Source organism: Poecilia reticulata, chromosome 4 (assembly GCF_904066995.2).
Source record: "Poecilia reticulata chromosome 4, P_reticulata-male-v2, whole genome shotgun sequence".
Classification (NCBI taxonomy): Eukaryota; Metazoa; Chordata; class Actinopteri; order Cyprinodontiformes; family Poeciliidae; genus Poecilia; species Poecilia reticulata.
Window position 1 is genome coordinate 23,921,112 of NC_088833.1, and position 27,479 is coordinate 23,948,590.

The 27,479-nt window shown below is 40.3% G+C and overlaps 1 protein-coding gene across 8 annotated transcripts in view; it reads left to right on the top strand.

The window, feature by feature from the left end:
• Nucleotides 1–27,479, top strand: part of ralgps2 (Ral GEF with PH domain and SH3 binding motif 2) — a 99,465-nt gene that overhangs the window by 21,562 nt on the left and 50,424 nt on the right. For 7 of the 8 annotated variants that reach the window (XM_081606507.1, XM_081606509.1, XM_081606508.1 and 4 more), the window contains 4 exons: nucleotides 2,500–2,615; nucleotides 5,192–5,323; nucleotides 6,307–6,414; nucleotides 7,442–7,492. In XM_081606507.1, the coding sequence (XP_081462633.1) occupies nucleotides 5,258–5,323; nucleotides 6,307–6,414; nucleotides 7,442–7,492 (225 nt within the window). In that variant the 5' untranslated portion in view covers nucleotides 2,500–2,615; nucleotides 5,192–5,257. The remainder of the gene's footprint in view (nucleotides 1–2,499; nucleotides 2,616–5,191; nucleotides 5,324–6,306; nucleotides 6,415–7,441; nucleotides 7,493–27,479) is intronic. The other variant, XM_008407327.3, reaches the window with a different exon arrangement.

Below are 27,479 nucleotides of genomic sequence, written 5' to 3' on the forward strand. Positions count from 1 at the left end.
AGAGATGAGTGTAAATGCTTGTCGCAGTACCTGGAGTGTGTTGCATGCACAAATATGCCAGCGCAGGCATATTGGGGCATAAAAAAATAAAAAATCTCGCCACCTAAATTTGCCTCTCAGCAGCTTGGCCTGTATTTGAGCGTGTGAAGTGCAGTTTATGTGCTTGTGATGTCTTAGAATGAGAATAGAGGGAGAAATGGCTTTTATTTAAGACACCTGCCATGAGTCATATTCAGTTTAATGACACATCTCCATCCTACAAGCCTCAACTCGAATTGCTCTACATCCTGTCACTCTTCCTCTGGTATTTTCTAGCTTTATCCTCCGGTTCCCAGCTCGCCTTATTTAAGACATGCTTGCTCTGCTAAAACATTGTCGTGGCTCATGTTGGGCTTTGGCGGCTGCCCAAATACAAACCAAATCCTTATCACCGCATGCTTCAAATTCTGTCAGCTGAACACTTAACATTCCCTGGACTCTGAACCTCAGGAAGCCAAACACTGAGGAATTATGTCACCGTACATTAAACAGTCTGCTTTCCTATCAGGAGTGTCGATGTCGGACAAAAGGACATTTCTGTCAGAAGTGAGGGCTGGTTATGACTGCATGCGTAAGGTCATGACACACTGTTTTATTAAAGTGAGTGTTCTAATTATGGGAAGTTATCGCTAGTGGTGATTTTTGTAATAAAGTTAACATGGGATACATCGTTATAGTATCTAAACGACTTAAAGTTGTCAACATGAAATACCCGGTAATGTGTTGAATTTCACTGGTGCTATCATTTTTAGTTAAATTGCTAACTCGGTTAAAACAGAGGGTATGTTTAGCTAACGACTAGCCTTTCACCTCCTTGAGGATTTCTTCGCTTTTCTACAAACTACTGACATTTACTGGTTACTGATTGGTGTAGAAGTTAGGGATGCACAATATTTGTGGAATATTATCACTGCATTATCAGTGTTTCAATATTAATACTGCAAATAGGGGAGCACCGACTGCAATTTTCTGATCTTTAAAAATCTGACCCGGCGATTCGGATTTTGGCCAATACTGATTTATTAGGCCCGAGCAGCTAAGCGCTGCGAAGGCCTATTGTAATTTGTTCTTTTTTTTTTTTGTCTGGCAAATATCGCAGCAAAGTTGACAAGTTGGCAACAGTGGGGTTGCTATTACAGTTGTAACCTGGTGGGCTGAGGTAAAGAGATCGGTGGATAAGATCGGCTTCTCGTGTTTCTCCCAAAATTGACAAAATCGTTGCAGATTTATTGGTGCACCCTTAATCTAAAAGAAATTCTTCGAAATGCCATAATTGTTTACTGATATGTTTTTAAGTATCATGAAATTCAGCTTGTTGGATGAAGCCTGACTGCAGCAGACGCCTTACAGAGATTACGGTGACCACGATGCTGAACGTCACAGTTGCACCAAGTCACACGATGTCCAACAACAAGCAGTGAAGCTTGGTAAAAGCTACAGTTGTAAAACCAGGATGAGACAATGGAGTGACGGGACTTCTCCTTGCCTCTGCAGAGCATTGAGTAACTGTACCCCTCCCCCACGTGTTGTTGTACACTACTAGTCAGCTGGCTGAAAGAAGTAATCTGGCATTTTGGAAAAAATTCTCATCCGCACTAATAGTATTCCAGTGGAAACTAATACCTCTTAATGAGGTATTTTGCATCTTAAATCAGATGCTGCCCGCAGGACCAAGTCGATATATATACAGCAGCTGGCTGGATGGTTCACCTTATTATGTTATTGTTTCCACTCGTTTCTGTACTTCTAACTCCGTGTCTGGTCGCTGATAACTTCTTGGAAATTCACTTCCCAAAACCTGTACTGCTCCTTTAAGGAGCCGTAAGCCGCTTGGAGGACGGTTGGTTGAGTTCAGGGCTGACGAGCAGCTCCAGGTGAAATAAATGACAACTGACGAGCAGAGACCTGCTCTTAACCTGGAGCGTTTACACCGCTGAGGTCAGCCTTGCTGTGCGACTTTATGAACCCAGTTTGTTATAAACCTTTTCTACCTTTCAAAAATGTGAATCCACTGTTTTTTTGTTGTTGTTGTAAAGGTAGAATATCAGAAAGAAAGGCCAGTGATTTGGCCAACAAAGCCCTTAAAGATGTCTTTGATTAGTATGAATGTTGATCTTTCATTTGATCAGCTGCTGATCGTGATGAAGAGGAGATCTGAGACGCTGTATGAAGTCTAAAGGCCAGCCTTGGTCTGCCAGCAGGCACATGTTGCTTTCATTTCATCACATGAGCTGTGATCCCTGGACATAGTGAGCCACCTACTGGCCACTTTTGGTAATGTAGGGACAATCAGAGCTGAGCATATAATAAGGTGTGAGTTATGATGTGTTATTGGGGATTTTTGGTCTGGGTGCTACATGCTGCAGCTACTGCAGTGTGTTTTTTTTTTTCTTTTCCTAGAAAACAATCCTGCTGCCTTCCTTTCCAATTTCAGGTTCTCTCTCTTTTTCTTCCACCCAGGCTGCAGAAGCAGACCTCTGAGAAGGAGTGGACCCGATAGAGACAGAGACAAGAGAATACAGAGAAACGAGCAGCTTCCCCTCTGGCACTATGCGCATCTGACACACATCTACTAGGTATGGACAGCTTTTTTTTTTCTCTCCTTTTTTTTTTTTTAAATGTGATGCTTTGCTTCCAGTGACTCAGTGTTTCTGCCTCTCAGGTAATGTCATTTTGGTATTTTAATAGTTCTTCACCATCATCTTGAAGAATATTTCAGAATCAGAGCTTTTTATTGGTAGCGGAATAAAAACACATATAAGGTTCTTACGGTTGTTGATTTCTTCAGTTTTGTCTTGTTCAGTTTTGATGATTACAGTGGAAATATTTCTTTCTTTTATGAATACAATTAGTAACTAAGGTTGTCAACTTATATTAACTAATATTCCTTAGATATAAATGCTGCTAACTAGAATGTTTCTTTTTTTCTAGATTTATGATAAAAAGTGGAAATTTGTTTTTCTGCGTATATACAAAGTGTAATTTTAAAGGGGGATTTATGTGATTCTGATACTGGAAAAATAATTTAAAAAAAAATCTTTGCAGTTGCGGTGATTCTGCTTAAAAGTTGTTAAATATCCACGTTTATTTGTAAAAGTCATTATGAATTTTAGTTCTCCTCAATATATTGATATTTTTTTTTTAAATTACCAACCCCTTTAATAGCGTTTTTTTTTCTTCCCTCTTTTCAGTCCTATTCATTCTAATTAATATTTTCAGTTTATGAAATATGAAAAACATCATTTAGAAAAGATTTACAAAGGGAGTTAAAAGTAAAAATGGGAATCATATTTCAGTGGAAAAGAAAACAATCATGGAAAATTACTCCTCAATCCAAAAATACACAACTCGGACAGATTTTGTACCATTTGCAGAAAGTTATGCAAAAACAAAATTAAAGAAACACGACACACAAAAAAAGGTTCAGGACTCGCCACCGATGGAGGAAAAGGAATTTGTTCATATCTGTATTTATACGAACCACGATGTTTAGTGTGCTGAAGAATCTAAATTATTGGGTCCGGAGCAGAACAAGGCATCCATAAGGTATCGGAGCAGGAAGTAAAGAAAGATAATTACAGACATGAGATTTAATAAACGACAGACTCAGACTCGTAAACACAAGGGAGCGATTGCTTCCTGTGCAATCAGGCTCTGCTGTTCGACAGACGGAGGGAAGCTCGCATGATGCAACGCTGTTTGCTTTTTGCTGGGCAGTGGCGGTGAAGCCTGCTAATGGTCCTTAAAGCACAATCCATTCACGAGGGGAAAATGCACTCTGGGGTCGTCAAACAAGATCAGTTGATATTAATCGATAGCAGAACTTAGGATTTCGTCTGATCATCTAAACTAACCTGTTGCGTAACTTCACACGGTCTCGTTCTCTCAGCTCAACACGTTGGAACCGACTTGATGATGTTTCACTTTTCTGATCTTCTGATAAAGGAAAGAAAAGCAGTTTGGAGGATGCAAACAGGTGTTACAAGTCGGTCTTTGGATTAATACATCAGATTTAATCTCATTTGTAGTTAAAGTGAATTCATGATTCTAAAGTTGGCTGGGAGTTTTCCAACTATAAGTATTATCATTGTTACCTCAGTAAGTGTGATGGTGGCGCTCCTTTAGTGTTCAATCCATGGCGTCTCTTAAGCGACTGGGAATATTTTCAAAGGAAGTGATGTAAAAGTATTGTTGCCTTCTTTCAGCCAGCTGACCGGCAATGTGCAGCAACGTTTGGAAACGAGTCAAACCAGCACCTTCTAGTTGTCAATGAAAAGGATTTTAAACGGTACGAACACAGATTAGGTAAAAAAAAAAACTATTATTTTAAAGTAGAAGTAAAAATTTTATTTTAAAGAAGTAAAAATAATTAGTTTAAGTTGGTTCCTTATGAGTCAGTATTGGTGCATTTAAGACATAAATGTGATGTTACATCTGTTGTTTGAATAGCATTAAGATGCAACAAAATTACTGTGAGTGCACAGATATATTTGTATTTTTAGACAAAAAAAATAAAAATTGAAGGTGATTTCAGTCCTTAACTGGAAAAAGTATTTATCAATAAATTCTTGTGAAAATGTCATTAAGTTGAATTTCAGTCTATTTACAACAGGGCTAGATTCCTTGAAAAGGTTAAAGTTGTGATTTTTATTTATTTTCTTTTAACCCAGAAATTTTAGCCAGAATTTTCAACGTAAACCTTTTTATTTTGTGTGGTTTATAAATTGAAACACAAAAACAACCTCTTCATCTCTGCGGTGCTTTAAAACGTTTTTTTAAAGCGCCTCAGGTCGATGAGGTCGATTAAGCCGTTTTGTGCCCTGAACGTAACAAACTCCAAACTCCTTGCGCGTGAGATCTTTTGCTAATGCTCAAGCCTAAGCTCCTTCTGCTCTGTTGACCTCAAGTGTAGTAAAGACCGACCGTGAAAGTGGCCGTCCACATGGCAGCTGAGCCTACAACACACTCTTATCACAATCACAAATGATCATTCTTTAAAGGCTACATTTAGTTTGAGCTGTTATAATGACTTGATCTCAAGACGAGTGATAAATACTCCCATTTCATCCACTAGGGGGTGCTGGTGCTGCACTGTAGGGTTAGCCTTCAGCAACGACGGGGACTTTGTATGAGATGTTGTGTTTCTGTCCAGAGAGGCCGAGCAGGCTTTACTGCAGCTGAGAGCGATGACTGGTCTCCTGCGTTGAAGCTCGATGGTATGGGAATGATGGACCTCCCCAATGGCCAATCAAGCATCTCCAACACAGCTGCAACAGCCTCTGAGGTAAGGCCGCGCCCGCATCATCTTTTTTTTTTTTTTGCTTACAAACACATTGACTAATGTAAGACGTTAAATTCGCTTCTTTTTGAGTTTCATAAAAAGACAATGTCTTGATTTACAATTGTAATTTTTCTCCAGCATCTAGAAAGAACAAACTATACAGACCTCCTGGTTATTCCACCAAATATTGATTTCTGATCTCTTCCTGAGTTAAAATATTAGTATTGTTGCTTCTAAATGAATATCAACTTGTTTTCTTTGCATTATTTAAAGTCTGAAAGCACTGCATCTTTTTTTTTTGTTTTGTTTTGTTATTTTGACCATTTCTTATTTTATGCAAATAAAAACAACACTTTTGCTTGAAATGTCAGAGACATGTTGTCAGTAGTTCATAGAATAAAAGAGCAATGTTCATTTTACTCAAACATAAACCTGTAAAAGGTAAAATCAGAGAAACTGGTCACTTTAAGTTCTCTTTTAACTTTCTCCAGAGCTGTAAGTTCTTTCTCTCATCATTGTGTTTAAAACTAAGTGCTTTTATTGTTTTAAATCATTTCCCACAAACGCCATCCTACTGAAGAAATGTTATTAATCCTCTTTTAATACACGTTTTTTTGGGGGTTTTTTTTACTAAAGGTTGTGTAACGTTTGCGGCTCTAAACTGGTTTCAGGTCGATGAGGTCAACCTGAAACCAGGTTGACCTCATCAACCTGGTTTCAGGTTGATGAGGCCCTGGTACACGGGCCAAAACGGCTCTTTGGATTGTAAAGGTTGCAGACACCCAATATAGATGACTACACGTAGTTAGAACCAGGATGTACATTATCCATTATGCACTTGTTCTTTACGACCCTCAGGAAATCATGTCAAACTGAAATGAGCAGAAATTTTTCAATAATCAAAGAAAAATGGTAAGTCTCTATTTGATAATGGAGAAGAAAAAAATCTGTCCATAATTCCTGACTTTGTTGCTTTTCCCTCGCAGAAGAGCAGCAGCTCAGAGTCTCTCAGCGATAAAGTCTCTTCCGAGCTGAAGAAGAGTTTCGACGCTGTCGTGTTCGACGTGTTGAAGGTCACTCCCGAGGAGTATGCGGTGAGTCCAGTTCCAAGTGGTCTGCCGCTTCCTTCCGTTCGCCTAGTTAAACCGTCCGTACGAGTGTTTAAAAGCAGAGTGTTCGGTAAGCTCGGATGGGAAGTGCTGAGCTGAGATGGAGCGATATAAGAGGAAATGAGGTCTGGAGCAGCAATAATTAATGATGTTTGGCAGTGCCAAGTCGGCACTCAGGGAATTCCCTCAGCTCCCACTGCACACACTCTCCAATGGTGTCTCTAAATAAACTTCAGAGTCACGTTTGTAATACTTTACGGGCTTTATTCTGCCATTCCCAATTCCCTTTTGTGATAATTCAAACGGGGATCTTACCTTGATCTCTGGTTAAAATGGACTGGTTTTGCTGCAATCGCTTGTTCTGCCATTTGTGACCACAAGATGGCAGTCTGATCTTCGTTTAAGATTTAGAGGCATTTCTAATGTGCTCAACGTTTTAAAATCACTCTTAGACCTCGATGAATCGTTTTCTAGTCGTCGAGAAGTGTCTAGCTTAAGCGTCTGCAACCTGTGGCTCTTTGGACCATCACCAAAGGCTCTTCAAAACTTGAACTACATTTAATATTTTTAAAGATACACATATGAACAAACTCATGTTTTTGAAGCTTTTCCGTTTTTTAAATGTAATGATTGCACTGAATTTCTACAAGAGAATGACACTAAAAGTAGATAATGACTATTTGTCTTGTAATTAAGTTGAGCCTATATGCATTTTCTTTCTTTTTACATAGTTGCATCGACATTCCATCCTTTTTTTTAACAAAGGTTTTAATTTGTTTTCAAAAATGTATGGTAAATATTCATCAAAAATAAAATCTAAACTTCATTTAACATTTGCTGCTCTAAACAACTTTAAAAAATATCCACTTTGACTGTTATGGTTGCAGACGTCTGGTCTAGCTTGAATAAGTTGTACATTGTCAGTGTAAAAACAGTTAACAACGGTATTGATGTTGGAGGTTTCTTATTGGGGAAAGCTGTGACTTAACATCTGCTGTGTTGTCTCCTTCAGGGCCAGATCACCCTCATGGACGCTCCTGTGTTCAAAGCCATCCAACCAGACGTGAGTCACCAAACTATATGGTTCAACACCTTTAAATTAATATATTTCTCTACTGAGTGAGAGGCTTTAGCTGGGCTTCTCGGGCTAATAACTACAAACTTTATCCTATATGTGTATTTTTTTTTATAATCAAACAAATAAGTGTAGATATTATTAGCTTTAGTACTTTTATTTTAGCTAGTTTTCACACTTCAGGGTTTTCACACTTTGCAAAATGGGGGGGGGAGACATCAGTTTTGTTAAAGGTTTGTAAGTGGGATGTTTTAACCTGTTAGGTGGATTTGGTTTAGTCATAAAATTATTCTTTAGGGAGCTTTTTGAGCACTGACAACATTTGAAAAGCAATTTTCACTTCCATTCCCAATTCCTTGTCAGAAGTGAGCATGCTAAACCCAGGACTGGGTTGGGTTAAACTTTCTAAGAAGGCGCAGCATGACCTGAAACAGCAGTTGCATGCGGTAATTGTTTGTTTTTTTTTAATCAAGCAGAGCCAATGCTAAACCAGGAGTCTGTTCTTTACTGGTTCTATTAAAGAGCCAGTTTGGTTTTCCGCAGCCAGAGATCCAGCTCAATACAATCTTGTTTTCTCCGCCGTAAATGTTTCATCATTCATTGATTTAATCTTGAACATCTGTGGATGATTATAACTTACGAAGCCAGTTGTTTTAGTCATATTAAAACAACCTGTTAATTAATACCAACAGGAGTGGTATGCTGCAGATTTATTGCAATATTAATGTTGCGTAATAAGAATATCACAAGAGTGACTGCAGTAATTAATAGCTAATTCCATGCATTGATCTGAGGTCAAAGTTTACAGTGAAGCTGGAAGCAGAAAGATGAGAACATTGTTTTGTCAAGTGTTTGCTTATCACGGCTTACATCGTAATCGTGCCATTCGCCAACCTCACGGCTTGTCGTGCGGCCGTTAACAGGAGCCAGCTGCCTGATTAAAGACTTCGCCATCAGACTGTCCAATATCCGCCGGATACCAAGTCCAGTCAGCATTAGTCATCAGAAACCACGAGTTCTGGTGAACTCGGAAGACGATAAAAATGCTCTTAACATTCCTCTGGAGTAGAAACAGAATCGTCCAACACTGCAAAAGGACAATCTTACAAAGTATTTTTGGCCTAGTTTCTAGTGCAAATGTCTTTATACGCTTGAAATACGACAGAACTAACTTATAAGTACTTTTTCAACAAGACATAGGAGCTTGTTTTAAATCAATAATTCCTTAATTATGCTGCTGGAACTAGAACTTTTACATCAATATTAAAGATTCTTTTTTTAACTTAAAATAATCTCTGGTTTCCTGCTGAAAAATTACTTTGAAGTTAGTTATGTCTTATTTCAAGTGCATTAGGATATTTGCTAGAAACTGGAACAAAAGTACTTGGTAAGATTTTGTAGTGTACTTTTTTTTTTACAGTTGCATATTTTACCGTATTTTATTGAGGCTGCATGTAACAGATCAAGGCAGGGTGCACCACAACTGTAAAGTCGAGGTTGTAAAAGCTCCTGTTTACTGACTTGTATCTTACTGTCAGCAGTAAATGTGTCTGCTTATGTGAAAAGTGAGGCACTATGATGATAATACGCTGACTGGCCGCATGTAGCGAATCGACTATGTGTGTTAATCAGCCTGTATTTGAGTTGGGGAAACATGACAAACAAAGAGTACGTCTCTATTGCTCACAGACATTGTCCCCCACTGGTTTGGTGGGTTGGTTCACAGCAGTATAGTGGACATGAATACTCAGTGGTGTTGCCTGTTGAAGGCGTCTGTCTGACCTCACGTGAACTCACCTGACCTCAGCCCCATTTAGTGTTGGGTTGTGGTGTGGCACAGGGACGGATGAGGTGTCCAACATTGATAGGACGACTAGTCAGGGGCGTCCAACTCGTGGTGGGAAACTTGGTTTATTGAATTCAAATAAACATAAGTTTGTGTCAGTGAGTGTGAGTGTTTTTTGAAAGTGTGGAATTGTCACAGATCTTAAATTCTATTTAGTTTTTTTTTAATCAAGTTTGAGTCACATCTTCATTGTTTTCTGCGATGGTTGAGGCTACTGCTAACTAGCTAATAGCTATTAACTGCTGATATAGCCTTGCTAGCTCGATAGCAAAGTTTTTTTTTTGTCTGTTGTGGCGAAGTTCAAACCTATAGCCAGCTGGCTGGGCAATGTTTGCCTTCGCTATCAGCTGACTTCTTTTGCCAACCCATGCGATGCTCAGCATTCCGTGTAAAAAAAAAAACAAAAAAAAAACTTGACTCTACGGGGTTAAGGCTGTCGAGAGAATTGTAAAATGTATAATTTTCTTCAAATTTCTGCCGTGATGCAGGTCTTAAATTTCATTCATAATGGTCTTAAAAAAGGTCTTTAAAAAGTCTTAACTTTCAGAAACCGGTCTGCGTTTGATGCATGTAGAAACTTAATAGATTTTGCTCAAATTCTCAGTATTATAAAAATATTTTGGAAATTTGTGTCTAAAAAAAAACAAAAAAAAACACTGCCCTCACTTGACCTGTTCTAAGAAATGAAAATGGAAATAAGTCAAATAAAACTTCATCAGTTATCATCAGCTTTGGAGGTCAAAAGTTCTTCCATTTTCCAAGATCTGCTATCTTGTGGCCCAATCACTTGCTTTCAACTTTTATTATCAGTAACCAGAGTCCCCCAAACCAAACCCGGTGTACATATCACAGCTATGCAGATGAAGGCTGTCCCACCTTTTCTTGGTATTTGGCCCATCGAGAGTCACTGTGATCTCATTCGTCTTCCCCTTTGAGCTGCTGGGGCCTTTTTGACAGCAGGCCCGGATTAGCAGGGTTTAAGGTTTACCGCTGCAGACTTGGAGAAACAGCATGCAGCAACATATCTGTGTGACGCTGGAAACTGAGTTCAGCACTCGCTTTCATTCATTGTTGTTCTTTTAGCTCCAACTAAAAGAAAAAAAACTTTTCTTTTAGTTGGAAACAAAAGAAAAGTTGGAGCTCTGGCTTATGTTTAGTTTCCCGTAGTTTGTCCAGCGTGTTCAGAAGTTAACGGTGCAAAATGAAAATGTAGTCTGGGTGAAATTGAGCCGGACTGGATATTTTAAGTAGAAGTCCGATTGAGAAGGAGCAGAGGGTGTGTTTCTCAGGGTGACCCAGCAGAGCGGACCATGGAGGCACTCTGGCTTTTCTTCCGTCTCGCCGAGAAAACCCACGGCGCTACAACTGAAGGGAACTCTGCTTGAGCTTCCACCGCCGTCTTCCTCGCGTCCTCGTTGCATAATGGGAAAAGCAGCCGGGCGTACGTCTTCAGGCACGCCTGCCGCTTCGCTCTGTTCACAGCCCAAATAGGAAAAATGTTAAATAACTCAATTCCTCGAGTTATGCAATAGTGTTTTTGACTTCCAGCCCATTTTTTTCTGTTTTTTTTTTTTTTTTTTCGCCCTCTGACCATTTAGTTTCATTGAACGTTGTGTGAAGGTGAACTCGGTGCAGCACTCCGCTAAAGATTTCGTACCGATGTGAAAAAGTCCAATCATTTATTATAAAAAAAAATTCTTATAAGAATTTAGATTCATCATTATCTCGATACAAAAGTGACAGCGTTATCAGAAATGTTTTTTTTTTTGCCATTTCGTCACTCTGTTTGTTCCACAAGAGGATCAATAAATATCAGTAAGTTTAAAATTCTGATTAAGTGCAGGTAATGTGTGCAGTTTAAGTGTCTTTAAGTGAATGGCGTCCTGCAGAAGATTTCAAATAGGAAAAATGTTCATGACTAGGGCATATTTATTTTATCTATTTATTTATTTGAATGCTGTTTTAGATCAAGTCTAAAAAAGAAGCGACAAATAATTTTTTACGATAAAATCCTGAGTCCGTATCGTCCACCTCATGTTACAACCTCACAATCTAACTCATTTTTCTGGGACCCTGTTTCAGTTTAAGCCAACATGTTTTCATGACTTCACAAAATGACTGTAGTAATTTCAACAATAAATACATAAATTGACTCTCTTTGCTAATCAGGTGACGTCTTGAGGGATTTGGTTCATTTTGGGGTATCGGACTAAAGGGGGCGAGCACAAGTGATGTTTCGTGTAGCGCTGGTCAGGTTACTTATAATTCCAATAAAATTCCTGGAAGTTTTCAGGCCATAACTTGACAAAATGTGGAAAAGTTCAGGAGGCGTGGATATCCCCCCCCCCCGAGGCAGTTTTACATCATGTATAATTCTTTTTAGATGAGAGAGTGGAAACAAGGCCATGATCATTCGCGTTTCCATGACGCTGCATGATGTCACTCTCGTTTTGTTTCACAGCTTTAAGGCGGTTAGCGTTCAATGAAGATTTTTATTGCTTTTATAAACTCTCTCAAGAAATCCAGATGTTTTGAGGACTGATTTTTAGTAACATAACTCCAAAAGTTCATTAAAAGGAAAAAAGTGGAATCGATATATTCAATTAATTATCTATTTTTTTTATTTATTTAAGAGGAATGCCTTTACGAGACATTTTGGCTGGATTTTATAATCCTGCTATTGCTAGATTTAGACACCTTGATTTCATAACTTGGGCTGTTGGCACTTTTATTAAAATGTTTGTTTTCCTTCACTCAGCCTCCATAAACACTTCATAACCATCACAAAATCTCACTGAGAGCCCATGTGCGACTCTTTAGGAGAGCAACAGCCGCTCACCGATTCACTTTCACTTGCTTAAATGATCCGGACAACGTTGCAGTAGAACAGAAGATGATAATAGCTTAAACGTTTCGTCGCTGACTCGAAGCAGATGTATGGAGAAGAGCCCGGATCGTCCAGCCAGACTTTGTGGATCAAGAAGAACTTCTCACCTTCTGCCGTGATGCCAGTGGGGGAAAAAAAAACCATTCAAACTGTGAATTTATGTCCGATTCTGTGTGGAGGTGGCGCAGTGCCCACACCCTTACAGGTTTAAATGTTTCGGAATATCAGAGAAACGGTTTTTACTGCAGACGAGGTCGTGCTGAGAACTTGAAAACAAGGCACGGTTTTCACACGATGATTCGATTTCTGAAGGGATGCCATTCAAACCGACCCGGCCCAGAGTGCAAGCAAAGTAATCCCACTCTAAACCCAACAACTGGCCGTGCCACGCTTTGCGGCAACAGCTGCCATCGAGTGTTTCTGCTCCCTGGCCTCGAGTTTTGACTCAACTGTCTTTTCCGATTTGTATCAATTCACCCAGACGCATTCTTTTTTTTTTTTTATCTGAGAATTCAAGTCCAGACTTTGATTAGGCCACTTTATGAGGTTATTGCACTGCTGCATACCCTCAGCATGCTTGATATTAGGGGTAGAAATTGTTTTCCTTCAGGATTTTCCAGCAGAATTCCTGGTTCCATTAATTTGCATTCAGGTCAAAATTTAGTCCAGACCGCCATTTTGGTACCATTCAGCTGTTAATGTGATGCTCTTTTTCTGAAAATGCTGTCGAGTTTTACAGAAAGCTGTGTCTGGAGGGACACAGTCTGAAAAGTTTTACCCTTTTGTTTTGTAAGCTCACAGAATAGTTTCTTAAGTCTTTGGAATCATCAGGAAGTTTTTGGGCACATATGAGACCTTGATGTTCGTTTTGGTCAGCAGCGGTTTTGAGCTCTGAGTTCTCCCACAGATGCCAGAGACGTTTTTTTCCATCCACACAGAAACACTGAAATTGGCCCAAAACGCTGTTTTTATTTCGTCGGGCCTTTAAGTGGCGCTGAATGGGAAGTCCAGCCATGTGAGGTCGGCGATAAACGCGACAAGAAAACCAGGATGGTGAACAATAAATGCAGGTTGTAGAACCTTTTGCTGCTGCAGCGTCTCAGTGAACATGTAATCTGCTGCTGCTGTTATATGTGATGCGTTTGGGGGGTCATAGGTCAGGTTAGAGGTTTGGCTAATAAAGGCAATTTCCACAAAAGATGTTTTTCTCTTTCTACGTGAACAAGAAAAAAAAAATGATGCGGAGAGAAAACTGTTAAAAACTTTAGATGTTTTTCTGGGTTCTTTCTGACCTCAAGGATAAGTTGATCAGCAGTTTATGTAATGCACGCACTCCTATAAAGGTTCACCACTGCTTCATGTTGTTTTTACGTTTGTGTGTTTTGGCTTTCGCTGTGGTTCCCTCAGACCTTTTAAGCGGCCCTTTAATAGGCTGATTTCGAGACTGATTATTTCTCACCCGTTCTTAAATGTTCTCACGTAGCGGGCGTGCTGCTTTCTGAGCTCTGTCTGCCTGCTTCGTGTCATCAGACTGGCTCTTTTTAAGTGACTTCTTGGTTTTATAGAAGAAGGAAAGGTGTGGCTTGTTGAACTGAACTCTTTTTTTTTTTTTTAATGCAGTTGATTACAGTCGTTATTTATGATTTAACAAAGTTTTATTAGTTTTCATTCAAAGCCAGATTGGTTTGGATAGATATTGTTAATGCTTAATAAATTATAGATAATCCAAAGCATTAAATTCTAACTAAATACAGAAGCAGAATAAATCCATAAAGGGGAGAGATACTTTTCGTCTTTTTTTTTTTTTTCAGCACTACTATAAAGTCCAGCCAGGACTTTTGGACAGGAAGTAAACATCTTGTTTCATATGATGCAGAAAATTGTACATCCTGTACTTGGAGAGGCCTGCCGCCAGCTCTCTCCGATAGGGGATTTGCTCAAAGGGATTTCATCTCCAAAACACGTCTCGCCGTGACGCCGCAGACTCGGCCAGCGAACGAAACATCAATCCAGGAGAGCCGTTTCCACGTGAATGGGACGGAGCACGTTGCCGCTTTCGCCGCCCGGCCGGCCGGGCGGCGAAAGCCATTCACTCAGTAGAGAGGAATGCGCAGCCCGGCCGGCGTGGAGCTCTCGGCGTAATCGATGGGAACAGCAGACGGTATTTCTTTGGGACGTAGAATAATCGATGCTGCAGAGCAGACCGTCGTCTAATTTACGGCCCTCTGGTGAACGGCGGTTATGTTCCTTGGCTGTCGTTTAGCAGAGTGAAATGCCATTATAATGACATATGATAACATGGATCACAGCGAGGAGGGAGGGGCAGAGAGGGAGGGATGGATGCAAGGGACTAGAAGGAAATCTCTCCCGCTCGTCTGAATTTACGAAGCGGCGATTGCTGCTGGGTCGAAGCCTTGGCAAGTCCACTTAGATGAACTGTGCCATCGAGTCGGCGGCGGAGGAGGTGGAGATGAAATGATGTGTTAAGTGAAAGTAGAAAAAAACTTTGATTCGGGGGACAAAACAATAGAAGCCATTCTTTCCCTCTCTGTTTTTCCGATTTTGTAATCGGACACGCTGCTGACGATCTGCAGCTGGATGTTTATGAAAGAGTGGCTGAGAGGAGAGAGGGGGGGAAAGAAAAGTGTGAGTGATGGAGAGGGGCTACAGGAGGAGAGAGGGAGAGCTCTGCCTTTTGTTTTTAACACAAGAGTCATGGCAACAGCCAAGCTGAGTGATTTAGCGGCTTTGGCCAACAGTTTTTGTTCCAGCTCTCAGGGAGCAGCAGTCAGGTTGCCTTTTACATTCGGCCCAGAACTATGTGGCCTTCCTCACATGTCCGCTCAGCCACAGCAGAGAACCTCTGAACACGCTGAGGGCCGCAGAGTGATGGCTTTCTAGTTGAAGGCAGGCAATGTTTCTTTTTCATGAGCCTGGCTCAAATAGATCCCCCCACACTCACACACGCACACACACATTCAGATCAGAATGCCACCATCTCTTGCACAGATGCATCGATCTGATATTAACGTCTGTACCGGTCCCATTATTGAAAACAATTCTAGATCTGGTATTGGTGGCAATGTGTCCAATCTAGAATGGCAGATTTATTCAGTGTAATTCTATGCTTTGTGCTCCGATTTATTTTACTTTATACTTAGAATTTCTAATTATACTTTCTGAGCCATTTGACAGGAGGTTTGTTGAGGTTTATTTCTGCACGTTTGACCAGTCAACCTGTTGTCTTTGCCAGTTTGTTTATTATTTTATTTTACGTCTGCTGCTATGCTCCTAATTGCACTGACTGAACAAATTAAAGTTGTTTTAACATGTCTGACCAGGCTTGCGAAGCTATTGGTGTGTTTAAGTGGAGCAGAGTTGTCAAATAAATTTGTAATTCAGTATATTTACGTCTGTGTTTTAAAGAAACAAAAAAATTTAGTTTTAAAGTCACTTCAGTGCTGTTTTTTCTGCCAATACTGAACTTGAGATATTGGTATTTCTATCATGATCAGTGCATCCATGGATGCACTGATCATGGATCAGTGCATCCATGATCTCCTCTTAATAAGTTTATTTATGGACAAAAAAAGCAATCAAATCTTCCCGTTCTACATTTTTCAGAACAACCTCTCCAGTATCGCTGATTTGTCTGCGTTGTGTTGGAGAAAGCCGCAGCTGAAAATATCGATGTCTTCTCACGCAGAGGACAGATCTGGGCTGCAGATCAGATGCTTTTATTGAAAATGTTCCTTTGCTCTGTTGGCCGAGACGCAGAGAAACGATAAGCTGCTTCTGCTGCTAGGTATTTTTTAAAAAACCGTCAGAACAAAAGTTTGGCCTCTGATCTGCAGCAGATCCGAGGCCCAATTAAACCACTACTACTGATAATACGCACCCATCAGTTCACATACACGTGTGGTTTATGTGGAAAACGATACAGAAGTGTTGCTAGAGTTCAGTTTCTGCCACAAAATGTCACAAAATTACAGAATCGGCTGTAATTTCCAGCCGACGCCGACACATTTGATGGGAAGCCATGCGTGGAAGAGGCCGTCAGGCTGTTGGCTCACAGCTCGGCGCAGATCCTCACAGTCCGCACATGTTGTTTGGACAGCGATCGCTACGCAACAGAAACAAGAAGGACCCCCCCCCCCCACTGCCTCCAGCTAGATTGGAGTCTGTCAGCTCTGCGCTCCGCATGCATTCATCACCGTCGAAGTGGGAGAAAAATAACGCTTTGGCAGGAGAGAGCGAAAAAAAAACCCTCACAAGTGACAAGTTTTCCATTGTCCGGGTGGATTTCTTCCACCGCCGTTGATGTAATTTGGTCATTATATTTAATGAAGTCTTCAAGTGTGAACCAACAGTTACGAGGAGAGTAAACTAACACGTTCTCCGATGTACAAGGAAAGGGAAAAAAAACCCGAAACCTAAGAGAAGAGATGAACTGATGAGGGATTTCCTGTTCTATGGATTTATTTACCGCCTTATTAGTTTTTGGCTTTCGTTGTAAGCACAAATCTACACCCACCAGGCGCGTGAACAGTTTTGGCCAACAGGGTTTTTGTGCTAATTATAATTATTCAATATTTCCTGCAGCTGTAGTTTGTTTACTCGGTGTGTCAGGGCGTCGAAACTAAAACTATTTCAAGGAAAATCTGTGGGTGGCGACAGGGAACAAAGTAACAACTGAACATTTCTTACAACTCGGAGGTGATTTAACCTGAACTTACAAGTTCAAAAAGTGGTTAAAAAAAAAAAAAAAATCATTTTTAAAAACCCCCTGACAAACAAAAACATCTCCACCATATGTCCATGTGTGTTGTTAATCCCTTAAATTAACGGGAGGAAATCACAAAATAATCCTAACGTTTCCAAATATAATAACAAATTAACACTTTAGGTTCCCAGAATTGTAACGTCTATAAGGAAAAGGCTAAATTTACAGAAACAAAAGATTCAGCATAAATGCCTGTAACACTGTGCTTCATCTGATTTCATTGTGGAGGATTTGTCATTGGTTCTGAAAACAAAAGTCACCTTCTACATCAAAAGTGGCAATTTTTTCCGTGACGTGCTCGTGCCTCGATGTGGTTTACCAATCAGAAGAAAACGCCTGTATTTTAAGTTTATGACTTGCCGATAAATGGTTTTGATCACCACCTTCCATCTCCATATGTGAGTCAACAAATGTATCTGTTCCTAGAAAGAGAGGGGAAAAAACTAAAACAGATTTCTCCGGTTTGCAGCGGAGGTGACTGCTAGTTTAAAGGTTTCTGAAAGTTTAAAGTAGAGGAAAAAAAAAGCTCAACAGCAGATTTTTACTCCTCCTCTTCTCTCCTTATCTTTTCTATTTTTTTTGCCATCCCATGTTTTTCCTGGCCTACAGATTTGCAGGGAGTCAGATCTGCAGAGCCATAAATTAGGCACAACCAGGCAATCAGCCCAGCGTTCCTCCATCGCACTTCATCCTAAAGCACTAATCAGCGAACAGAAACGACTCTGATCATTTTTCACGGCGGTCCTCCCTGTCATCCCTTGTAAATCTCTTCGCTGCTATACCCTCCTTTATTTCAGCAATTTTTATTTATTCTTTTCCCTTCTATTGTTTTTTCTTCTCCCCACCCCCCAAAATAAAGTTGCTCGTCTTTATCGGGGCTTCCTGCCTTGGCCCTTGACCTCCGAGCAGGGCTCCCGGCGCACAGTTTTCCACTTACAGAGCAGACATAAAACAAAGGGGTCTCAAGCAGCGTGAGGAAATGGCAGGCTGTCTGTGGTTTCGCGGAGCAGGCTATTTTACTTCACTGTTTTACTGCAGCGTTTAAAACCTTTGCCTTTTCAAAGCCTTTCTCAGAGCGAACCAGTGTTGTTGTTTTTTTCTTTCTCTTTCTCTCCTTTATGTTGGCAAGAGTTTTGTCAGGCCTGAGCGCGGGAAGGAGAGGCAGTAAAGTCACGAGAAAATTTTAGGAAATTAAATCTTAATAGGTTTTGGAAGGGCTGCGGATCAGGGCAGCTGGACTCTAATAACGCCACTGAACAACAGGAAGGCTTGAAATGACTTCAACTGGAAAACGACCTGGACGGACTTGATGTGTGTTAGAGAGGACAGGAGGACCAAGCGGTCTGGTGTCAAAGTTTCTGCTGGGTTGTAAAGGAAAAAAAATATTTTATTGGCACCTATAGTACAGACGTGTTAAAAACTGCACTGTAAATTAGTCTTTAAGTGCAGCTTCTTAATGTCAAACTGTAAAATGTCATAATATGCAAACTTGAATTTGGTTGCATTTTATTCACAATGAGGAATGTTTAGTTTTACTTTCAGTCAAGAGGCATGTCGTTTTTCTGATGTGACGGAAGGACAGAAAGGACTTTTTCCTTACAAGCAACTGGTTGGCATCCTGGTTTAAAGGATGAAATGGAAACTTAGGGACTTTTTTTTTTTTTACCATCACCGTCCTCCTCACTGTCTGAGGTGCCAAGGTAAATGGATCCTTGTCCAGCTTGGTGGCCAAAGGAAATGGGGCACTGTGGCATTATTATACAGGATTTCTATGCGATCTGGATAAGTATGGAAAAGAAAATGGGAATCTGGAAAAATATTACTTTCTAGACTTAATTTCTTATTCTAGTGTCCAAGAACTCCTTCTTTCTGTGCCATTTCATTGCATCCTTTCTTATGTTTAGCCTTCTGTTACTCTGTCCATCATTCCTTGCAGCGATGCACTGATTCGATATTAATACCAGTATCTGTCCCGATATCGAAAACAATTCTAGATCTGGTGTTGGTGACGATTTGCTTGAAGTATTACATATTTTACATTATATGTAGAATTCCTAATTGTACTTTCTGGACCATTTGAAAGGGGGTGTGTTGCAGTTTATTTTTGTCTGTGATCAAAGTAGTCAGTCTATTGTTTTTGTCATTTTCAGTTTATTTTTTCATTGGTTTCTATACTAACCCTAATGGCGCTGACTGAACAAATTAAAGTTGCACCGGTGGTGCCTGAAGTTTTAAGTCAATTCAGCACTGATTTTCTGTATCAGATCGGTATCGACCCATGCAAGCCTCAGATATCTGTATTGGAAATGAACCGGTATGATACATTTCATTTCTTTCTGTCATTTATATTTTAAAAATTCACTAAAACGTTTGACAGCTCTGCACTTTTTACATTATAAACATGAAGGAAACCTGTTTAACTTAAAAAAAAAACTATTGGAAGTTACGCCTTTCTAATAGGATCTCTGAGAAATTTAAGTCAATTTCAGAAACTAAATCTTTCAGCTACCGTCATCCGCCCTCATAAATGTGAACAACATAACGGTTGGATTTTTCAGTGTGAGATGATTTTATTTTTAGGCTTTTGCGTGTTTACCTGGGGTGCCGGTAAATGTGGTTTCCACTGCGCTGCCTGGGTGGCAGAGAGAAGGCGGAGCCGCGAGGCTCAGAGAAAGCAAACCAACTCACCTCTAAGTACAGGAAATGAAAGGTTTCTAAAATAAATGTAAGGGTTCATTTAAAAATAATAACAGAGAAATGAGCTGAAACGTCCTGCTTTGTTTGAACTCTTTCTCATTAAGCACACCTGTGATGCTTCATGTCATTAATTTTAAAAATCCTTGTGAGAAGACCCGCTCGGTTCTTCGACAGTTTCAGTTTTATAGCCTTTTTTTTCCTCCCTTTTTTCCTACATCTCTTAACCGTTGAACGTAGACTTAAAGCTGGACCTCACCCACGCATGAATGTCTGCTTTTAACATCTGCATTTGATATTCGGCCTCTGAGACTCGGCTCTGAATGAACACAGGCTTTCGTTGCAAACAAAACCAAAAAAAAAAAAAATGCTGATACAGTCCAGCTCCAGGGGAGCTCAGCGAGGTTTACTGGACGCTGCTGCTTCCAGACAGTCACCATGCGTCACTGAGGGGCTGCAGCCTGATTCAGCTGTTCAGGCCGTGTGTCCCAAGTAAGCCGAGCTGGAGAAATGTTTAGCAGGAAGGCTCACACAAAGTCCCCTCCCCCAACGGTATGTCACTGTCCCTGGCCCCTGGGACATCCTGTGGAGGGCCCGCGTTGGACCTGGGTTCCCTTTGGACTGTATGTGTGGTCTCTGACTTCCACCGCACTGCCGAGGACGGCAGTGCGGTGGTGAGGGCCGAGCGGACTAACAGCCTGGTTCTGAACCAGAAACAAATCAGTGTTTGCGTTTTGGTGGAATTTCCTCTGTTCATCTTCCAGCATCACGACAACTCTTGTTTTTTATCAAGTTTACAGAAAACACGCTCTCCGCAGCTGCTGCTGCTTTGTAAGAGCATTATTAGGGCATTTAAAGGAATTAGATCAGTCACTCTTTAACTTATTTGGTACTCACCATTTAGAAATGGTATTAAATACTTAGCAACCCTGAACAAGAGCACTTGGTTTACATACTTTAGAACATTAGATTAGTTTTCTTTGCTTTGGTTTGTTATTTTGTTTGTATTTCCTTTTAACTCATGTAAAGCACTTTGAATTGCCTTGTTGCTGAAAATGTGCTATATAAATAAAATTACCTTATCTTACCTTATAAACTTTTCAATAAAAACAAAAAAAAAACAGTACACATCTTAGCAACAGAGTCATTAAAGCTGTCAAACGTTCGAAGGCTCAAACATTCTCCAGGCTCAGCTCAGATGTTGTTTGCTGACATTTTTGTGTGTTGAGTAGACATGGGCAACTGTAATAAAATCATTTATACTGAGATATAACATGACCTGTTTGCTTTGATTTAAAGCAAACAAACTAAAAATATATTCTTACTGCTTCCGCTGTATAGTACCATGATACATAAGGGGATAATGGGATTTTATATTTAGATTTTGGTATGTGTAAACTTAACATTCACTAAATTTATTAGCATTTCAAAGCAATCGTGCATTTCAGACAGAATATTAGGTATTTGTGCTGTCCAGTTCTTTGTTGAAAATAAAGTATAACACATGGAATCAATCAGAATTTTTGGGGTCAATTTTAGTTTTCTGACTAGACTTTCCCACAGTATGTTGGCACAGAGGCGACGTTACACTGTGTGTGTGAGGACAGCAGTTTATAAAGTTTGTCACTTTTTTTTACTTATTTTAAGTAAAGCAAGACATAAAATGTCCAAGCGCCCGTAGAGTTCGGTCCATCCGCTCACCTGTGTAAATAATTCCGCCGTGCTCGTCCCCACCGTTCGCTCTGAACCAGCAGCTGCGGGAGAAGAAAAGCTGCCATACTCCAAGCATCGCTCCGGTCATTTTAAGGATGTTCATTGGTCCCCCAAAAAAATGACAAAAACCCAGACATTATCAGAAATCAGTAAAATCCCCCCAGGCTGAACTTGAAAGCTGGACGTTATGCTGCTAACAGTTAGCTTTCGTCAACAACTCAGGCGGAAGTGAGAACGCTGTGCAACGCAAGTAATAACCCGGCTTCAACACGGTGCGCTAAATAATAAAACATAATACAACAAGGCTTCGAGGCAGATCAGTTTGCCTCGAGGAATTTTAATAATTGAGGTACTCAAATCACTCGAATCGTTTCAGCCCTAAAAAATACTAAACCAAAGTTATTTATTTGCAGCTCTTCTCCAAGCAGGCAACATTTCTTGTCACATAAGTATAATTCAAAATTTTAAACCTGATTGATGAAAAATCCTACTTAAATTAATGGTTTTATTATACCATTGTCATTCTAAACTTAATATTTAACCATTAAAATCCCTGTTTTAATCCCCAGCCTCCTGAACTATACCTTTCTGAAGTTCGTCATGGTGCCTAAAATGATTAAGTGATGCAGTTAAAAGGGTTGATAGCTTGAGTCATGCAGAACTATCTGACCATTTCCATAGCAACGATCAGAAGCAAGACATTCCCCCAGAACTACAGTGAGTCGTTGTAGCTATGACCTCATCTATGACATAGATCTATGTCATAGATGAAAGAACATCTGAGGTTCTAAATGCTTGGATCTCAAAACAGGAGGTCATTTCAAAGCAGCTCATTGACTCTTTGCAAGGTGTTAAAGATTTTAAGTATGGCACAGGCTATGTTGTCTCCCCTCAATTTCGGTGCTGCATATTTAATCAACACTGGAATGAGGAAAGTATTTAACACACTGCTTCCATGGATCACTTTCGATTTAATTAGTCATGAGAACGACACGACTGAGTACGATGAGTTTGATGACTATTTATTCAATCCTTCATCAACAAGGAATAAAACCACGAAAAACTCACAGCAAACTGAGATAACTAGTCATAAGGACGACACGACTGAGTACGATGAGTTCGATGACTATTTATTCAATCCTTCATCGACAAGGAATAAAACCACCAAAAATTCACAGCAAACTTTCCCGGCTGGGAAAGTTTGCCGGGAAAGTTTCCCGGCACAGCAAACTTTCCCGGCTGGGAAAGTTTGCTGTGAGACTGCTGAGCGTAAAAACTCAACTGCGAAAAGAAAAGCGACTTTGGAAGAACTTAAACAGCAAACTTTCCCGGCTGGGAAAGTTTGCTGTGAGACTGCTGAGCGTAAAAACTCAACTGCGAAAAGAAAAGCGACTTTGGAAGAACTTAAACAGCAAACTTTCCCGGCTGGGAAAGTTTGCTGTGAGACTGCTGAGCGTAAAAACTCAACTGCGAAAAGAAAAGCGACTTTGGAAGAACTTAAAGAGACCTTAAAGACCCTACAGAGATCTGTCCTTGAGGACGAATTGGCCAGTCACAGAAGGCAAGTTTTGAGAAGTTTGATGCTCGAGAAGAGAAAGGACTCTGAAACCCTCACCTGTGTGCTACAGAGAAGAGCGAGAGAACAGAACATCTACGGTGCTCTAAGACCTACTGACATAGGCTATGTAAAATATGAGCGAAAATAGCCTGCTAAAAATTGGTGTCGGTTATCTTAACTGACAGCTTAAGATTTTTGCAAGATTTTTGATAAAGGTTTTAAGTATCTGGGCTCATTGTGGGAGTTTACAAGACCCGACCCACGAAGAGAGATCTGGCCTCAAGAACGATTTGGCCAATCTCAAAGAAGAAACTTCCCCGGCTGGGGAAGTTGGTGATGAAAAAAAGACTTTGCCAGCTGGGAAAGTTTGCTGGCCTGATGGGCTCATCAGGCCATTGTGGGAGTTTACAAGACCTGACACATGAAGAGAGATCTGGCCTCAAGAACGATTTGGCCAATCTCAAAGAAGAAACTTCCCCGGCTGGGGAAGTTGGTGATGAAAATAGACTACTGAGTGTAAAAACTCAACTTCTGTGCTAACAAAAGCGGCATTGGAAGACCGTACCCAAAAGAGATTTGGCTTAGCAAACGATTTGACCCATCTCAAAGAGAAAACTTCCCCGGCTGGGGAAGTTGGTGATGCAAAAAAGACTGCCGAGTGTAAAAACTCAACTTCTGCGCAAACAAAAGCGACTTTGGAAGACCATACCCAAAAGAGATCTGTCCTTGGGGACAATTTGGCCAATCTCAAAGAAGAAACTTCCCCGGCTGGGGAAGTTGGTGATGAAAAAAAGACTTTGCCGGCTGGGAAAGTTTGCTGGCCTGATGGGCCAGCAAACCCATCAGGCCAGCAAGACCTGTGGACCCATGGTCTTGTGGGTTTGGAAGACCATACCCAAAAGAGATCTGTCCTTGGGGACAATTTGGCCAATCTCAAAAAAATAACTTCCCCGGCTGGGGAAGTTGTTGATGAAAAAGAGACTATTATTAATTATATTATTTTTCCCCATTTCATACCGTTTCTGAACTGTATGAAATGAAATAAAATTATAATAACATGGTTATTAATATTGTTATTATTGCTATCGTTTTTAATAATTATAATAGTACTATTATGATTAAAAGCAATAACATTAAATTATAATAGAGTATTATTGCTATTGTTTTTAATAATAGTACTATTATTAATAGTACTAATGATGCCGTGTTTCCCCGATAGTAAGACACCCCCAATTGTAAGACGTATCGGGGGTTTCAGGGGGGTCGGCTAATATAAGCCGTACCCCGAAAGTCTTACTTTCAGGGAAACACGGGGGTATTGCCGCCTCCCTCTCATCTAGCTGCGCGCCGCCTCCTGTCCACGTCCGCACCGTCCCCCTCTCCATACGTCACCGCGCCGTCCCCTGCACTTGTCACTGCCGCTTCCTGCTTAAAATACGGTAATGCACACAGGAGACTGTGATACGGAACCACAAGCAGTGCTTATACCCAGTGGCGGAGCTAGACTTTTATTTCTGGGGGGGCCAAGACCATCTGTAAGGGGTCCACTGACTATGACAATGACAAAACAGTAAGAGTACTTTCATTCACATACTATATATAAATAAAGACTGATGAAATTAGATTTGCTCATGTAATTTGCAGTTTATTAGCAATGCATGCCACACAAAGCATAAGTGGACATTAATCTCTAAATTACAACATTGTAACAAGACTTACAATGAGAATACAGTGTCACACAGTTCACAATTACAATATCTCAAAAAAGAAGGTTGTATGATATGGAAATTTAATAGATGCTACATGTGCATTTTATTTTCAAACTTACTGCAGCTATGACCAAATGTACTGACTCTTAAACTATCTTTGGTACAAGTACCAGTCGCTGAAGACCTAAATCATGATGAGAAACACAACACTACTTCATGCACTCATAAAAGTAAAATCCTTCGGTTGTTGTGAGATGAAGCAAAATATGTTACAAAGTCATCCATGTTGAGGCCCCGTGCCCTCCTTGACTCTATGCCAAGTGTTCCAATGTGACTTAGCCTGTCATCAGCCAATGTTGTCCTTAGGTTACTTTTAATCAATTTTAAAGCAGAAAAGCTTCTCTCACAAGAAGCAGTACTAACTGGACTAACTACTGCAATCTTGCAAAGTCTGAATAATTCATGTAAAACCTCTTATAACGTTCAAGAAACACAGTAAAATCAAGCAAAGTAGAAGGTGTGTCTAAATCACTCTTTATTCTCTGATCAAGCAAACGCTTTGCTTGGTGCACCTCATGTTTCAGGTCATCTAAATCTGACTCAAAGATCTGTCCAAAAGCAATCAGAGGCTCCTCATTCAAGAAAGTTGTACTTTTGGGGTTTAGAGACTGCACTCCTTGCATGATCTCACAATTCTTCTGTGAAAAACGTCTCTTTAACTCCACTATGAGACAGTCAAGCACCTGATTAAAGAGTGATATGAGGAAGCCCTCATCATCACATTTTCTCTGTCCTATAGTGCTCATTACAAGTGAGTCAAGAAATTTTGAACTTAATCTTGGATATCTTCTGTCAATTTTTACACTGATTTTGCTCCTTTTAGCAAGCACCTCAACCTCTTTCCATAGTTCATCAAAGTACTTTTCATTTCTGTAGTCCTGGAAAGTGTCTCCAATAGCACCTACTAGATCTACAGCTCTTGCTAGGTCAAGAGTGCTAGACTGAAGCATGTTAGAAAGACATTTGGCATCACCAAGGACTTTACAAAAGGTAACCAAAAGACCTAAAAATTGGATATCTATTTGAAGAAGCAGACCCCTCGCCTCCACTGATCTTTCGCCGTTTCTTTCAAATGCAATATCCTGCAACAATCTCAGAACTGCTGGAAGTCTGTCTCTCATGGTACGGCATGCCTTGTACCTGCAAGCCCACCTCGTATCTGAAAGTGCCTAGAGCTCCCTGGGTTGTTCTGCTGGATACAACTCTTTCTGTACATCAAGCCACCTCAGATGAACATAAGAGCCAGACACAAAGTTATAAAGCTGCTGTAGAAGTGCAAAAAAGTCAACGACCTCAGGGACTGCTTTGGTAGCGTCAACAAGGACTAAATTCAAGCAATGTGCGTTACAATGAACATAAAATGCAAATCTGGCATTGCTCTGAATTCTGGCAGATACACCAGAATGCTTCCCACTCATGACAGATGCGCCGTCATAACCCTGTCCCACTAGGTTATTTTTGTAGTCCAGACCATGTTTCTTAAGACAGTTAATGATCATTTCACTAAGACCTGCTGCATTAAGGCTTTCAGCTGCCTGGAAACATAGGAAGCTTTCGTGGATGACACCATTGTAATATCGTACAACCACAGACATTTGTTCCTTTTTTTGCAAGTCTTTTGTTTCATCTGCAATAATACTGAACATTTCACATTCCTTCACTTCTTTTATGATTTCAGTCTGTACCATCTCTGCTAAGCCCTGAAGAATTTCATTTTGGATTTGAGGACTTGTGTATTTTGCATAGGAACATCCTCTAAGCTTTTTTTCAATTAACTTGTCATGCTTTGCTATTTCATCCAATATGGCCAAAAAGTTTCCCTTATTTTTAGAGTCCTCAGACTCTTGATGACCCCTTTGAGCGATGTTTTGTGTTGCAGTCAAAAGAAGAACATCGGCTATTGTTTTAATATAATAACGATTTTCTTCCACCACTTTTTTCCGGTTTGCGTTTATAGAATTTAGCATGGTTGTATTTACCTCATTATCCCTTTTATATTGACTCCATGCATACATTGCATTTACATGGTGCTCTAACTTTGAGTGAAGCTTAAATCCAGACTCCTTGGACAATGCCTTTTTCCAATTACTGAAGCCGGAATGCGAGGCAAAGACACTGTCTGGTGCATTAGGCAAAGAAAAATGCCTACAGGCAAAGCAGTAGGAGGAGTCTTTACTAACAGAATATTCTAACCAAGAATAGTCTTTGTACCAGGAGCTGTGAAAAGTTCTCTTTCTTGTTCCATGCTGAGTTCTGGGGAAGTTTGTCAAACTTGGCTGAACAGGACCCTGTTCTTTTGATCTTGAAATATCTGGAACACAAACACAATGGTCATGTAAACACAATTTACATGACCATTATGTCATGTAAATTGTGCAGCTACTAAGCAGGTGTTGGTGTAAGTAAAATTACCACTGGGTCCTTCTGGAAAAGCAAAAGGAGTGCTGGACACTGCTGAGAAGAGATCAGTGGTATCTCCTGCAATTGCCCCTTCTGGCTCATCATCATCCTGGTCAGGCGTGGAGCTCTCTGTGTTTTCAGACTCCTCCTTTGATGGAACTACGTTGTAAAAACAGTACATTAACATAATTGAACCAACAATTAAAGAAACACATTAGCAGGAGCCAGCAAGTAAAAATAACCTAAAACGGAGTAGTAATTTGGCTGTTTCTGTAGATACTCTGACCTGGTGACGGTGGATTGGTGTTTGCTTGACTTTCCCTCT